This window comes from Bos javanicus, chromosome 11, assembly GCF_032452875.1.
Source record: "Bos javanicus breed banteng chromosome 11, ARS-OSU_banteng_1.0, whole genome shotgun sequence".
NCBI classification, from domain to species: domain Eukaryota; kingdom Metazoa; phylum Chordata; class Mammalia; order Artiodactyla; family Bovidae; genus Bos; species Bos javanicus.
In genome coordinates, this window is record NC_083878.1 from 63,582,666 (window position 1) to 63,599,587 (window position 16,922).

The window sequence follows — 16,922 nt, forward strand, 5'->3', positions numbered from 1 at the left end:
TTCTGAAATTTAGACACTATAAACCCCAGACTGTGGGAGAAGCCACCTTCTAAACTGGTACCTGGGCAAAAAGGCTTTTTTCTTGCAGTACTGGCAGTGAGTTTTGCAGGTCAACATTTAGGATAATGTCAAAAAAACACAAAAACCCAGTTTATTCTATCAGGGAATGAAATGGTTATTTACAGTTCAACTGATTTATTTGTTCATTTCTTTCTTCATTCTGGTAGGCAAATCATGTAACTTCTTCCTTTTTCTCCTAATAGCACCCCATTTATGTGGATCAAATTAACTAACCCTGTTAATGGCCAAAAAGGGAAAACATGCTTAAATTTGCATAAGTGATAGAGTACCAAAAAAGAAATTCAGTCTGTATCATCTCCTTTTTCTTGGTTAGGCCTTATGAAATGCACATTTAGAGAGTATTTTGCTATTAACATAAAATTGAACTCAAAAGACTTGATCAGAAAGGGATGAGAAATATTTAAATTCCCAATGAAGGCTCAGAGGAGAAAAAACAAGTTCCATAATACCATGTGTGCAGTTTCTATTGCTCTGAGACTCTTAGATCTCTACTATTTGAGTCACTCTAGTCCATCAATGTTTAAAGCAAGTTTGATAGAACAGAGCTAGGTAGAATGTATGAGAAAAAATTAAGAGAACCAAATTTTGTGTGTGGCTTCAGTGATTAAGCACATGGATATAGTACAAACTTCTCTCAGTAACACAGGAGTGGGCTTCCCTGATAGGCCAGTGGCTAAGACTCTGTGCTCCCAATGCAGCAGGGCCGGGTTTGATCCCTGGTAAGGGAACTAAATCCTACATGCTGCAACTAAGACACAACACAGCCAAATAAATAAATAAAATAATACAGGAGCTATTTTCTCATCTAAACATTTAAAAGCTATGTTTAATAATAAGATTTTAAATATTATGCACTTGTGTCAGACTTATGGTGTACACACTGGTTTCTACTCATTTTGTCCACCCGCCGTGGTTGTAGTTCTCAGATTCATTGTTCCAGCTAGAATTGTCTCCCTGATGATTTTAAGAGATTTTTTTTTGAGACCTGCTTTTCTCTCCTCCCCCAAATGAAGAAAATGACTTTAGAAAACATTTCTCTCTTATACACATGAAATACATATTCTTTTGTGATGAATCTAACCAATTCTGAATATGGCTTTACTGTGCCTTGCTTGATACTTCTTTGTTCACAGGTTGGCTATGACACCTTGAAACCTCTGATTTGATAACTGAATGTGTCGAAATGGAGAATTTGTGTGTTTGCATCTGTGGACACTCGAAAAGCCCCTGAGAACTGACTGCCCGAGAGCCTTTCAGGCCATGATTAAATGCCACACAGTGTCCACCAGCTGCTTACTCACAGACTAAGGAGTCACAGATTCCTTCTCCTATCCCCTGGGCCCTCGTTACACAACAGTGGGAAGGCCTACAGCCTCTTCTGGGCCCATTAGAATCCATTCTCCACCTCTGGACCAAGACAGGTTGCACCCAAGCTTTTTTCTCAGGAAAAGGTGAAATATATCAAAAAGGCATTTACATGGATGTCAGAACTTGTCTTTCTGGAGCAGTCTAAAAAACCAGTTGGAATCACTCATTATTCTGAAATCCATTTCCTTCTCCGCTGCACTGTCACTTAGAATATTTTTCTCCTTGGATGTTCCTACAGTTTTGGCCTCAACCAACCTGGCCTCTAGCCCTCCTGCAAATAATCCACAAATATGTGATGGCAGACAACTGGGATTAAAAAGAACCTGGAAACTTCCCACAGACCCACTGAGAATGCAGTGATCAATTCAATACCTTCTATTAGGTCTTCGATTGCTTTCCTCACTCCCCTGTCAAAGGCTCGAGCGTCAGCAGGGCTTTGGAAAGTAAGTCCAAACTTCCTATTGTCGACCTTCCAATGATGAAAGGTTGGGTTGGCTTTGGTGTAGACCAAGTCCTTTCTCACATAGCATTCCAATACCACCTGGAGGATTGAAACACACAGGTGGGTTACTTTTTAAATAGTCACGATGCTGGCTGGTTACAAAAATCTAACTAGGAATGACTGTTTTTGATGGCAACTGATGACCCCCCCTGCCCACTGCCTTCGTGCATCTGTGAAGGCTTCTTAGAAGAAGGCTTTCCCTGCCTCTGTTGAGCATCCACTCATTGCTGCTCCCCCCATCCCCACCTTGGTGGTCCTTGCTGTATTGCTCCGCTCCTTAACCACGCTCTACATTTCTCCAGCCCCTAGCTGGGGGTGGAGGGGTGGAGTGGGGTGGAGTGGGGCTCTAAGCTGAGGCCCAGTCTTGGGGCTTTGCTCTATTCTAGGCTGACTGCTTTTCCCTCAGGGCCTTTGTATTCATGACTCTCAATCCTCCTTCTCTTGTCCTAATGCCCTTTCTCAGTGACCTCAAATTCAACAAGCTGGGAAAATAACTAACTTGCTCTGAAATTGCTGCCCTTAGTTTCCTATGCCAGCTTCTTATCTAGCAATGCCAACCTCTGTTAATTTTCTCTGGCTTGAATCTCCATGGTTTCCTTTTGCCTCTTCTGCTTGTTCTATCCCCTGTTTATGTTAAACACCAAGTACATTTCATTTTCCCTTCAGTATATTTTGTATCAACCCTGGTTCAATTGCTACCACCCTGATCTAAGGTCTCTAATAAACCTTTTATCTGGATTATTAGAACATTCTAGCAATCTAGTCTCAGAACTGCCTTTTCACTAGGCTATGACTTGGAGGAGATTGTCTCAGACCTTTGATCTTTTTATCTCTAAAGCGGAAGTAACACCAACATTATCAATGAGAACATATACACGAACATGCTCTGCAAATACTTAACAGTGAGGAACCTGAAGGGTTGTACGTACTTACCAGGATATTGCATCATGTTTTTCTACTCTTTTACTTCAGTTTTTATCACCTTCACAATTTAGTACTTGATTTCATATTATTTTCTAAGAGTTTCATGTGCTTTAGTCTTGTTCCTTTAACTAGACTGTAAAAAGATCAAGATGTCTTATAAAATAACTCCCTCTATGTACAGAGTGCTACTGCTGGCAAAGATATCAGAGTTCAATATTACAGAATAAAAGAGGCATTGAAATCATGTGAATGTAAACTCTATTCTTTATTCATGGATAGCTCCAAAATACCAACAATATTTATTTCTATAGTTTCATTATGTATATATCAGATGATTTCACTAAGTTTTACCAGCTTTGATCTTGTTCAGCAAAGTTCTACATTTAATGAGATACTATTACTTTTAGACTAAGTGAAAGAGTGAAATTAATAAAAATTAGAGAATATCTTTAAATGAATAAAATTTCAAGAATACATCTAAGCAAACAGGAATTAAGTATTGCCTAATAAATGTTCTCTAACTTAATAGATGAGAATAATAGTCAAACTGGCCTATCCAAGCATCGCAAGCAGTTAACTTTATTCCATTGTGTTGAAGGAAGACAATGGTCCCCTCACACAGTTCTATTTATGATTAAATTGCTTATTATGGCCATTTTCCCCTAAGAATAGCGCAATGATTAAATGTCAGCCCAGCCCCATTCCAAATTGGGGAAATCCAAATAACCAAGGCTTTAGCTAACAAATGTTATCTATTTTAGAATTTAATAGTCTCAATGCAAAATCTCAAAATAAACTTTTTTGTAAAAACAAACATTTCCAGTTTCTCCATATTTTTATGGCGAAAAAGTTAGTCTTTCGTTGACATTTTCTGAGTTTAAGATTATCCCAAAGGTACATTTTCCTAGAGAAGTGTAATAAATTCTTAGAAAAGTAAAGTTTAGCCACCTAAACTATGTGGGAAGAGGGATGGGGAAGAGACCAGATACCATCTCTTTATCCTCTTAAATCTCTTTATCCTCTTCAACAAAATTATATCATTATATATCTATGTAAGTTTAATGACAAAAATGATAACATTCAAATGCTGTAATCTTCATAACAGGTATAACCCCTTAGTGAAGTTTTGGCATAATAGGTATTAATCCTCTAAAATGAAGTTTGGGAATTTGACTAAAACTTGAGAAAGGGTTTTAAAAATGGCTTTTTCAATGAGAGGCATGGGGAGAAAAATAAGTGATTATATATTCTTGTTGAAGGTATTTCATCCCTCATTTGATGCCTTCTGAACTGTATCTGTTGCATTTGACAATAAAAAATTACATTAATCTTCACCTGAATTCATAGAGTTGGCTTTATTTTAGAGCACCTGCTTTCATTAAAATCTAAGCACATGCAAGAAAATGCAAATACAGTTCCTAATAAGCACTCTTGGATGGGAGAGAGGTTTTTAACAAAATTTCTTTGTTTTGTCCCTTCCAGCAAATATCATTTTGCTGTTTCACAATCTGTGATGAAAGTAAATAACCTTCTAGATGATGAACCAAACAATACATTTTGTGAAACTTGTGGTCATTTAGTTGGATTAAAATGAAATAGTCACTGGTGTTCCTTTATTTTTTTCTTCCATTTTTAAAAATCTTACTAGCCTGTGAAGTGGAGAAGGAAATGACAACCCACTCCAGTATTCTTGCCTAGAGAATCCTGTGGACAGAGGAGCCTGGTGGGCTGCCGTCTATGGGGTCACACAGAATTGGACACGACTGAAGCGACTTAGCATGCATGCATGCACTGGAGAAGGAAATAGCAACCAACTCTAGTGTTCTTGCCTGGAGAATCCCAGGGACGGAGGAGCCTGGTGGGCTACTGTCTATGGGGTCACACAGAGTCAGACACGACTGAAGCGACTTAGCAGAAGCAGCCTGCGAAGGGGCCTTCCCAGGCGGCGCTAGTGGTAAAGAACCCGCCTGCAGGTGCAGGCGACACAGGAATCACGGGTTTGATCCCTGGGTCAGGAAGATCCCCTGGAGAAGGGCATGGCAACCCACTCCAGTATTCTTGCCTAGAGAATCCCCATGGACAGAGGAGCCTGGAGGGCTACACTCTATAGGGTCTCAAAAAGAATCCATACTGTAGAAGGTTCAATATAGCGGAGTCCATGAAGGTTCCATTCTTGCTCAGCTCTCTGTCTGTCCCCTCGACACCTCTCTACCTCCAGAGCTGCCCACTGACAGTATGGGCACTATCTTAGTTCCCTTCCTGCAGCTTCTTTATGTACTCACATAAGTTTGTGTGTGTGAGTCTGTTTAAATGTAGCCACACCTATACACTGGTCTTCAATTTGCCTTTTCCTCAAAAATATGTCTCAGAGATACAGGAAGGTAAAAAAGGACTCTGTTTAGTGGCTGCGTAATATTCCTCAGAACAGATATATGAGAATTGTTTTGCCATTCTCCATACTAATGGGCATTCAAGGTCATTTCTAACTAGTCACTTAAAGACAACGCTGAAATGAACATTCTTGAACATGTTCTCAAAGTTTGGTATTTGGGCTCTTGGGAGCCTTCCCTCTACAACCCCAGGTCCTTTCAAGGGGTTCAGGATGGCACAACTATTTTCATATATTAACACATTTTTGCTTTTCCATTGTGCTGCCAGCTCTGCTAATGCTGCAAAAGGAACGGTGGGTAAAACTGTTGTGCTGAGGCTCAATCAAAGCCAGGCAGTGGCACCAAATAGTACCAAAGCCACCGTATTCACCACTGGCACACACAGTGGAAAAAAGCCAGTTTTATGTAGGGTTGTCCTTGATGAACCAGTTAAAAATGACTGAAATCATGACCCAAGAATACACATCTTTCATTTTGTGTGATGAAATGGATGTACATGTAACTGGATTCTCCTATCTGTGTCCACACTTGATCTGCTGTAATATGTTGCTTTGGTTGAAGCAGAAGAAACTCAGGCTTTGCACAAATGCACAGTTGGAAAGGGAAGAGTATCTCTCACAGCCTTTTTACTTCCGCTGTGTATGGAAGAGTTATGACTATCTCAAGGAAAACGTGCGTAACTGCTGCCGTTGGGAGTTGAACTAACTGCTTTTCTCATGAATCATCGGGTTTACTTGAAAGAGCAACCTACAGATGAACTATGGTTATTCAGACTTGGGTACTTTTTTTGAAGATGAACACAGTGAACCTGTCACCTCAAGGAAAGCAAGGAGGTATTTTTTGACAATAATAAAATTTGAACTTTCAAGTGAAAATTAGAATTTTGGACAGCTTGGCAATACTTAAAAAGACTTTTCTAATGATATTAGTGGTGATATTAAGAAATGTGATTTTTTTTTGATACTGTAGACTTAAGTGTATCAACATTTGGAAGATCTGTGTAACTCAGTAAACCATTATTTTCCAAATGACCAATGCATGATGTTACAAAATCAGGAATGAGTAAAAGATTGATGCAAAGAGAAAGGTGAATCAGTGGATTTTAATGTAATAAGAGTCTGAAAAGGTTTCAGAGTCTGCATTTAAGAAACTACTACAAACTGAGTTTTGGTTTAGATCGAAGTGTTAATATATCAGTAATGATCTGAAAAGGCTATTAAAATAGTTCTACATCTTCCAACTGCATATCTGTGTGAGGCTGGATTTTCTTCATATACTTCAGTCAAAACAACATATTACAACAGACTGAAAGCAAGAGTAGATATTAGAATCCAGCTATCTTCTACTAGGTTAGATATTAAAGAGCTCTGCAGAAATGCAAAGCAATGCTATTCTTCTAATCATTTTTTTTTTTCCTGGAAAATAGCTATATAGTTATTTGCCAGAAACAATGTCATTTATGCTAACCCTACTGTTTAAGATTTTTAACAATTTCAGTTTTAATTGCTAGTGTGGTAAATAGTAGTAGCTTATAGCCTATCAGACAAAAGCATTTTAGCGTCCTCAATAAATTTTTAGAAAGTAAAAGGATTCTGAGGCCAAAAATGTCTGAGAACTGCAGCTATCTATAAAGCTTGGTAAGTCTATTTCCATAGGATAGGGTTTAGATGTAGAATTGCCAAGTGAAAAGGAATACACATTTAAAATTAATATCCTGCCAAATTGCCTTTCAAATAGTTTTGCCAGCTGGAACTCCCACTAAATGTGTGTGGGAGTGCTCACAGACCTGCACTGGAATGATCAACCTTTTAGATTCTGTGATTAATCTTCATAAGGTAGTTTCTCATAGGATTCATTTAAGAAGTAAAAGCATCTAATCCATCAAAATAAGATTCAACTCAGCAATTTTTAATTTGCATATAACTTCTCAGGAAAACTTGACTGTCTCCAACTTAGAAAAAGTAACAACTGTGTGAATGAATACTTGGAACACAGACTTTTCCCATAGAAACAATGGCATCAACACAAGTTCACAGGTGTCAACACAAAATTCAAATAACAATAACAAAAACCAATGTGCTGAATTCTAGAACTGCACTACCTTGGAAAATCTATTGACAACACGGTTTCTACCAGAGACAGTACTTCATGTTCTGGTTGGAATACCAAGAACTCTGATACTATCCATTCTCTGTATTTCCAAAATGATCTCCACCTTCTCCTTGCCTTTCCACTGCTGAGGGCGGGGGTGGGGGGGTGGGGAGTGTCCTTCAACAACCTGTCCTGTTTGCACAGCTTCCAGGAGTATTCATACCCTCCAGTGGGCAGAAGTGCTGCATTATGGAAGCTGGAGGCCAAAGAATGAGTCATCATTTGACCAAAAGCGTGTGTGTGTGTGTGTGTGTGTGTGTTAGGAGTCCAGAATTTACCAGCACGTGAAACTGGAAAGTTTCATGTGAAACGGGGAAGTGAGGGATGGAAAGATGAAAGAGCACACCTAGGTGTGCGGGGGTCTGACTTAACTAGTGACAAAATTTATAAAAGTCCCAAAGTGTAGAGTCACAGAACGTAAAGGGGACAAGACGAGGGAGGGAGTGATGGAGAAACACAACAGGAGGGGATGAAGCATACAGTCCTTGTGCAACAGCCAACACACAACAGAAGCTGGTCCACAGCCAGGACTGCCTTCTTCCCATGCCGAGCTGGAATGGAGGGACCAAGATTTAGCTTCACAATGAAATGGTCCAAGAGCTGTCTCTAATGATTACATGCCCAAAGACTGGGGAAGTGGATTCTTTCCTGGAGCACTGAGTTTCCCACTACAAACTGGAAATAATAGTGTCCTTCTCCTTTAGAATGTGGCAGGAATGTAACTGAGATTATTTACATAAAGGGCTTCAAACGAAACTGTAGAACTTTACAATAATTATGTTCAAGCCAGTGATAAGAAACAAGTTTATAAATGTATCTATAAAATGAAGGGGCTGAATTATTAATAGACAATCTAAAGGCTATTTCAGGTTGACATATTCTAATGACAAACCACAGAAATACCAGGAAAAAACAGACCTAAAAATATATAACTGTTCAGGTTAGATAATCTGCTAACATAAAAGTAGTTAACAATAAAAATAAAAAGGAAAAAGTGAAAAAAATTTTTCTATCAAAATTTTTGTAGGAAAACAACACCAACTAAAATAAAAAAGGCAAGCAACAGATTATAAAAATATCTGCAGTAAAAATGGCAGATGAAGATGATTATCTTTGTTATACTTGGAGGGCATACATATCAAGGAGAATAGTCAGGCCCCAAAAAGTAAATATGCAAAGGACATTGTCAGATAATTCACAGTGTTTAACAGAAAAACATTTGCTCTTATTGCTCATCAAAAATAAGATACCACAGTTATCCTAATCAAATTGGTAAAGATTTAAAATATCTGAGAAAATTCTCATATATGGTGGTAACAGCTCTTTGTATAAGTATCAAAAACCATAAAAATTTGACCTCCCCGCAGATTATTACAAGTAGACAGCAAGTGTGGAAAATGCAGGTAGATAAATACAGGGGTAAGGGGGAGGGAGACAATCTTAATATTTGACACTAAGGAGATCATCAAATAAACAACAGAACATCAACCTGATACCAGCAACATGGAAAATTTCTGATGAGATATATAAAACTGTTTATGAGCTCTGATTACAGCTAGGTAAAAGTAAAAATATGCACAAAGGGGAAAAACTATACCAAAGGGTTAAAGGTGGCTGTGCACATGTGACTTTGGCTCAGTTTGGGTTCAGGGTGTTAGTCACTCAGTCGTGTCCGACTCTGTGAACCCATGGACTGTAGCCCGCCAGGCCCCTCTGTCCATGGAATTCTCCAGGCAAGAACACTGGAGTGGGTAGCCATTCCCTTCTCCAGGGGATCTTCCCGACTGAGGGATCAAACCTGGGGTCAGGTGAGAGGGAATCAAACACTCGTTTCAGGTTCCCTGATGGGACCCAGAACAAGTAGTCTTTCTGAATCTTAGTTTCTTCAGATATAACTATACAGGCTGCTGTAAGGATACAGTGATGTACCTTAACTGAAGGGCTAGCTTTGTCCTTAGCCCCTAAGGAAATGCTGGATAAAGGGTATTTTACTTTTTTTGGGTTAGTGTATAATGCCTTTATTGTGAATATCTAATAAACGAGAATGTTTTAACTATTTGACTATTATGTAAGGAATTTCTTGAATGGCCACATTTCTTAAAATATTCTCCCTTTAAATTTTTGTTTCATTTTCAGAAATGAATCAAGTGTGAAAACACCATTTCTATTAATCCATATATAATGTTTAGAAATTGTTCTGCCTTATTTATTTTGAAACCTTTATAAACCCTAAGAAGTGGTGGCAAAAGAAGATTAAATTTGTATACCTAGCACATAAAACTCAATAGATGCCACTGTTAAGGGTCTCAAATGTACCAGGTATATTCCTGTGGTGTCTTTGTATTTTTCTCTGTTGGGGTCCTGCACATTTTGAATCAATGGTTGGCTGTGGAGTATACATTCCAGGATCAAATATACAGAGGACCATGTTCTTCCAGGTCCAAGGCCACCAATTAAAAATAGACTTAGACACTCAATTTCCCTTCATATCATAGATTCCTTCGTAACAGAACTGGACATTGAATTCCTTCATGAAAATGTATGTTATAAACTACCAATGCCCCCATCCTTTGAGATCATGAGTACTCTCCAAAGTGCATATTTTTTAGCATACAGAATTATCACAGAAGTGTAATGCCACTGCTTTCCATTACTTTCTTTCCCCAAATATGTTTTATTCATTAGCTGATGAAATAGAAGCTGCAGTATCTTTAGGATAAACATTAATTTAGAGGTAACAAAATTATCAGGACGACACTTCCTCCTTGCCTTCTACCTCTCACCAGCCCAACCTTGATGGCATGCCCCATGAATAAACCCAACCGTTTAAAAAAACTCTGACTTCACAGATTACTACAATGTGATTCATAATAAAGAACACACTTCTGTTTCGAACATCTTGTTAGAGTAAGAGAAAGACAGCTTAATTAATCGAAGACGCAAATAAGACCGCCTAATGCACCACTTCTAAGCATTATATGGTGTGTAGTAGAAAGTGACTTCACTGGAAAGCCTGGGTTAGGTTTTGCAATTTGGTACCAGCTCTGGGAGTTCTATCTTTGGAAGCTCTTGCAAGATTTTGAAGTCAGAGAAAGAAGGGGAAAAATACCTACAGGAAAAGGGCTATGGTTTAACATCAAGAAATCAGTCGTTACTATGTAACCCACGCGTTGACGTCTGCCATTACCAGTTTGTCTTTCTGTCGTTCACCATGGATGAGAAAGCCGCTTCGTCCATTGCCTTCGGGGTGCATGACCTTACAGACCCCCACGCGACTGATCCCGCCTCCTTCCTGTGGGAACCATCCCCCGCTGGAGTCATCTCTGGTCATAACCACAGCCTTGACACGCACAATATAGCTGTCACTAAAACGACAACAAGAAGAACGGGGCATGACAATGGTCTGGAGCTGAAGGATGTGTTTCACAGAGCAAGGCTACCACAGCCAGCTTTTTTGGGACTCATCAAAAGAAAATCTATGCCTGGCAGCAACCTTAAAAGGTAACCCATGTCAATGCTCAGGGAAAAACCCAAACTCTTAAACTCAGTATAAAATTTAAGTTAAAAAGGAAAGATGCCCGGTTGTTAAAAAATATTTGTGAGTCTTTGAGGATGTATGCAAGCATAACATTCTCCAGTTTCGGAAGTATTAACAATAAAACGAAAGAACTGCTATCTACAGTTTAGTATCTTTAAGTTAGGAAAGACAAATCTATTAACATAAGAGGACATTATGGTTTCAACCCTTAAAACTTGGTTTATAATGAATGACCATGGTTTAACATTTTATAAAGCTAATAATCTGATTTAGCATAAGAAGAGAATAACCCACTCCCAAATCACAAATTCACCATGGGATCATTTATACAGGTGGGAAAATATTTCAATTCCAATATCCTTTATACATGTGAAGCCTTTTGTTTACGACTTTATTTTTTCCAGTCTAAACTTCAATTTCGCAATAAGTTCTTCTGCACATTGGCCAAAAATCCTCTTTCTCCTCCAGAGACCAACTCTAGCTTCTTTTCATTCTCCATCACTTTTGGGGAAATTTACAAGGCTATTGAATTCTCTCCTGCTGTTTTCTTTCTTGTTATAACATTCCTTTTTTTTTTAATCCTTCAAACATATATTCCCAACTTCTATATGTGAGGTGGGTACCAGGTTCTAAGGAAACAAAAATGCAGAGTAACACAGAACCCTCTTTCTACCCTCCCAGATCCAGTGCTCAGAGCCTGACCAAGCGCCCTGCAATCTGCCAGAGACCACTCAGACCACCCCTCTGCACCTCACTCACCCCTACAGGCAAAGCCACCCAGGTTCCCCACCACCCCCTGCAGCTTATCCACTACTGTGACCCAACTCCCCTCCCATGGTGCCCCTGGGACTCCAGAGCCAACATCCCTTTTGCTTCCTCAATCCTCCCTTTCACACTTGTTTTTACTGTGGTAAAACACATATAACGGAACATTTACCATTTGAGCCATTTTAAGTGTATCACTTCGTGGCATTAAGCACATTTGCACTGTTCTGTGGCCATCACCAGAACATCAACCATCCATTTCCATAACTTTTTTCATGGAAACTCAGACTGTGCCCATTCGACAGTAACTCCCCATTCTCCTCTCTCCCAACCTCTGACAACCATCATCCTACTCCTCATCTCTATGAATCTGACTACTCCAGGTATCTCATATAAGTTCCTTTCACTTAAAAAAAAAATTCTTTATTATAATTTGGCTACACTGGGTATTAGTTGCGGCAGGCGGGATTTAGCTCCCTGTGCAGGGATTGAACCCGGGCGCCCTGCATTGGCAGCATGGAGTCTTAACCACTGGACCACCAGGTAAGTCCCTCCTTTCACTTTCTTAACAGAAATGAAAATGTGCTCTGGCTGAGTCACGTGGCCCATTCACGTGGCTGCCTTCCTTCCCCGCTGAGCCTAGATGATGGGTGGGGGTATTCACCTCTACTGCAGGCTACAGGGCTCCCTCCAGTTCCTCTGAAGCTCACTAGTCTGACCATGGACTGCCCCCCGCCCTGCATTTCTTCAATCTTCTTCAGATCTCTGGTCTTGTCCCCTCGTTCCTTGGAGATATTAGCAAGTGGGCTGACTATCCCTCCATCTCTTCATCATGACCTCTGGTATGGTTCTTCATAATTGAGTTATTCACACCTAGGATCCTTCCAAGCCGCTGACCTCTCAGTTTCTGGAACTCTTCTCCTTCAATATCCTTGTCTTAGCCACTCATGCCTAGGTCACTCTCTTGACCTTGTCAGTCTTCAGCATCCTACACCCCAGCCACAATTTCTCAACAGTGCAGTTCACTCTCTCTAGATTGATCTCTCTTTTCCTTTTTTCATTCCAATCTGTCACCCCACTGGGGCCAACGATCTCTTGTGCCCTACTCTCTGCACACTCATATTCTCACTTGATTCTTTATCCAATTTAAATTCCACGGTCTGCTGTGACGCTCTCATGCAAAACCTAAACGTGTTTGCCTTCTCTTTGCTCAGTGAAGTTGCCTGGTGAAGTCCTACCATCCACTTAACTCCATACCTGCCCTCAGGCTGCAGCACATAGAGGGAAACACCGCACTCTTCTCTGCTCATAGGTCTAGTTTTGACCACTAAACCCGAGTGTGTCTACCCAGCATCCTGCTACATTTCCCTGATCCATCCCCAAGAAAACTGCTTCACATGTTCTCTTGCCCTCGCTCTCTCAGATGATGGAAGAGCTTGCTTTCATTTTACTAAGAAAATAGACCTATTCTGAAGAGACCCTGCACTGGCACCCAAGAGCATGCCTACTACTCGGTACCAGTATTTGCTGCCTCTCCCCCTTTAACTGTGGCTAAACCATCCCTGATCCAAGCTAGGGCTAACAACAACAATTAAATATTTCCTATTGCTAACAGTGCCCTAGTTCACATCTCTACACCCAGACCTCTTCCCTAGGTTCCTGATGAGTAATGCCAACTGCCCATGAGATTTCTCTGCTTTTGCATCTAGCAGGCACCCCAATTAACACATTTTAAGATTGAACTCGTGATTCCCGACGCCTCTGATCCTGTTGGTTCTTCCTTTGAAATATGTCCAGAACATTTCTCCGGCAATTACAACAGCCTTCTAACTGGTCTCTTTACTTCCACTTTTGCCCAGCTTTCTAAACATGTCGAAAGGTAACTCAGATTAAGACAGTCTATTCAAACCCTCCCATAGCTTCTTATATTACTCTGAGTAAAAGTCAAAACCTAGGGCTTATCTTACTCCCCTCCTTGCTCCACCCCACTTCAGTCCTGCTGTCCTTGGTAGTCCTCCATATTACACACTCTACCCCAGGGTGTGTATTTGCCGTTTCCTTCACTTCTAACCCCTTTTCCCACTCTTCTCTCCACACACCAACCAGGCTCATCTCCTTTCATTCCCATCTCTGTCCAAGGTTATTCCATCAGAGAAGACTTCTCTGTCCGCTATGTATAAAGGAGCACCCTCCACCCCTATCTTAAACCTTCTCATCGTGTTTTGTCTCTGTTGTTGTTCAGTCACTCAGTTGTGTCCGATGCTCTGTGACCACATGGACTGCAGCATGCCAGGCTTCCCTGTCCTTCACCATCTCCCAGAGCTTGCTCAAACTCATGTCCATTGAGTTGGTGATGCCATCCAACCATCTCATCCTCTGCCGTTCCCTCCTCCCTTTTGTCTAAAGTGAAGTCGCTCAGTCGTGTCCGACTCTTTGTGAGCCCTTCTATGTGTTACTAAATCAACATCTGCCTATTTGTCAGCCCATTCTGCCCAATTAGAATGTAAACCCTACATGGGCAGGGACTCTGCCCTTCTTGTTTCCTGCTGTATCCTGAGAACATAGAGTGACGTCTGATACGTACTGGGTTGTGAAATGATAGAATTAAACTGACAATATTTGTAAACAGGCTCAAAAAAAAAAATTTGTAGCTAACAAAATCCCCGAGAAAATACAGTGTTCAATACTCATTTGCTTATGAGCCACAACAGCTTAACTGGGATACGCTAAAGATTTCCTTTTTATTAATAGGAACACTGAATTTCAAAACTCACAAGGCTTCTATCATTAATCCATTTACCTCCGGATTCCACATACATATTACTTTAGATCAGAGAGATTAAGAACATTTGTTTAGTTACATACAATTTGAAAATATGCTCCTCTTCCTTCCCCATTTATTCTAGAAAAATTAGGGGTTTCCAGGATGTGTCATTCTCCAGTATGAAACAGCTTTCTCAAATCTTCTATGAACATATTGCGGGTTCATCCCAACAGGAAATGGCCAAGGTGAGTAACAGAAACTTTCTATACCTTTTGCTGAAGCACGCTTTTACTTATTTGGTTGCAGCTGTGTGCTTTTCTCCCTTCCTTTGAAGGGATTAAGTAAACATGAAAAAGGGAAGTTTGCATTACTTATGTTAGTGCCATCAACTTATTTCCAAAAAGTATTAAAAAAAAAAATTATTCATCAAAAAAACACCCCAATCCTGCCTTCCAGAGTGGAGGGGCGGTGCATTTTGGCCTTTGCTTGTGGTCTGCAGCATTTTCTTTGCTGCCCTGACTTCTCTGATGCCCCTTCCCAAGGGCAGACCTCTCTGTGATGTGCTGTGTATGTTGGGGGTGAGGTGGGGCAAAAGCCCCCATCTCCTCTGGCAACAACCCTAACAGCCAGCATTAACTGAGGCAACTGGCTATTTAAAACAAGGCAGGGGGATAAAGTGCTGCAGTAAAAGCTGTGAAGGATGTCTGGATAACCCAGCTGCATGGCCGCACGCCAGCTGCTTCCTATCTGTGGTGTATTTACGTTATCCAGGCCCTCACCCCACCCGGAACAGAGAGGACAATGAACTCTCCTACCAGAAAGGTATAAAGAAGGTACACTGCCTTCCCACCTTCCCTGCCGCCTTCTGGAAAGAATTAAACAACATGTTTAGACCAGATGTGGGGTTTATTTGGGGGGCAGGGGGATGCAGCAGGAAAGGCAAAAGCAGATTCATTTCTTCATTTGTACAAGGAAAAAGCTGCTGGTATGCTTAAGAAATTTTCCCCAAAACGCTATTGTCAAAAACAACCACCACCTCGTGCTTCTGAAAGTTTCAGCTATTTAAACCAGTGTAACTGATGAGGACCTGCTGAAGTTCCAGGCATGGGTCCAAACACCGACTGAATGGAGCCCTAGTGTCTGAACTTGAGTTAAACTGACCGTAAGAATCAATGTCATTACACAGAGAAGGAGAAATACAGTATGACAATCCTTATACGTGGAATCTAAAAAGAAACGATACAAAGGAACTTACAGAACAGAAAGAAACTCACAGACTTTCTCACTCACAGAAAGAGAACCAACTTACGATTGCCGGGGGTCTGGGTGGGGGGAAGGGATAGTTAGGGAGTTGTGGATGGACGTGTACACGCTGCTATATTTAAAATGGATAACCCACAGGATGTACTGTGTAGCACATGGAACTCTGCTCAGTGTTATGTGGCAGCCTGCATGGAAGGGGAGTTTGGGGGAGAAGGGATACACGGACATGTATGGCTGAGTCCCTTCGCTGTTCACCTGAAACTATCACAACATTGTTAATTGGCCGTACCCCAAAACAAACAAACAAAAAGTCATTACAAATGGTGTTTGACCACCACCCAAACACCACCATATTCTTTAGGTGCATTTTGAGTAATACTGGCTTTTCCAGATTGGGCTGGGGATCTGACCAAAGGTGGTTCCTTTAATGACTAAGCTTTATGGTCCCCACAGGTGGCCTTATTTGTAAAAACAGGACTTGCTGTCTTGTGATCACTCAACATGGAGCAGACATAGGTGACATCCTTTGGCAGGATGCTGCTGCTGCTGCTAAGTCACTTCAGTCGTGTCTGACTCTGTGAGACCCCATAGATGGCAGCCCACCAGGCTCCCCCGTCCCTGGGATTCTCCAGGCAAGAACACTGGAGTGGGTTGCCATTTCCTTCTCCAATGCATGAAAGTGAAAACTGAAAGTGAAGCCGCTCAGTCGTGTCCGACTCTAATCGACCCCATGGACTGCAGCCTACCACGCTCCTCTGTCCATGGATTTTCCAGGCAAGAGTACTAGAGTGGGGTGCCATTGCCTTCTCCATTGGTAGGATGGGGAGGGATAGAAAGAACAAATTCAAAGCTAAATTATTTTGGGGTGCTGATTCCCAGGTGGTACAAGTAGTTTTGGATTGCGGGCCTTTATGTTCTAATAAGTTCTCCTCAGAAGAAAAGCAGGCCTTGTCTGGACCATATTACAGAAGTAAACAAAGGAATTGTAGGAAATGGTGATGAGGCATCATCCTGTCTGTAAACAATGTTTAGAGCCAGACAGGTCAGCACTGCTTTGGCCTCCACAGTAGTTGAAGAAGATTCTTTTTTGAGCTTCAGTTACCTCATTTGCAAAAAACAAAGAGAGGATACCTCGCTGGGATGTCCTGAGGGTTAAAAGCAGTAATAGAGGTCAAG

At 40.9% G+C, this 16,922-nt stretch overlaps 1 protein-coding gene across 4 annotated transcripts in view; it reads right to left on the bottom strand.

The window, feature by feature from the left end:
* SPRED2 (sprouty related EVH1 domain containing 2) overlaps positions 1 to 16,922 on the bottom strand; it is a 126,671-nt gene that overhangs the window by 24,146 nt on the left and 85,603 nt on the right. For all 4 annotated transcript variants that reach the window (XM_061432814.1, XM_061432812.1, XM_061432813.1 and 1 more), the window contains 2 exons: positions 10,604 to 10,781; positions 1,822 to 1,990 (listed from right to left, as the gene is read on the bottom strand). In XM_061432814.1, coding sequence (XP_061288798.1) covers positions 1,822 to 1,990; positions 10,604 to 10,781 — 347 coding nt within the window. The remainder of the gene's footprint in view (positions 1 to 1,821; positions 1,991 to 10,603; positions 10,782 to 16,922) is intronic.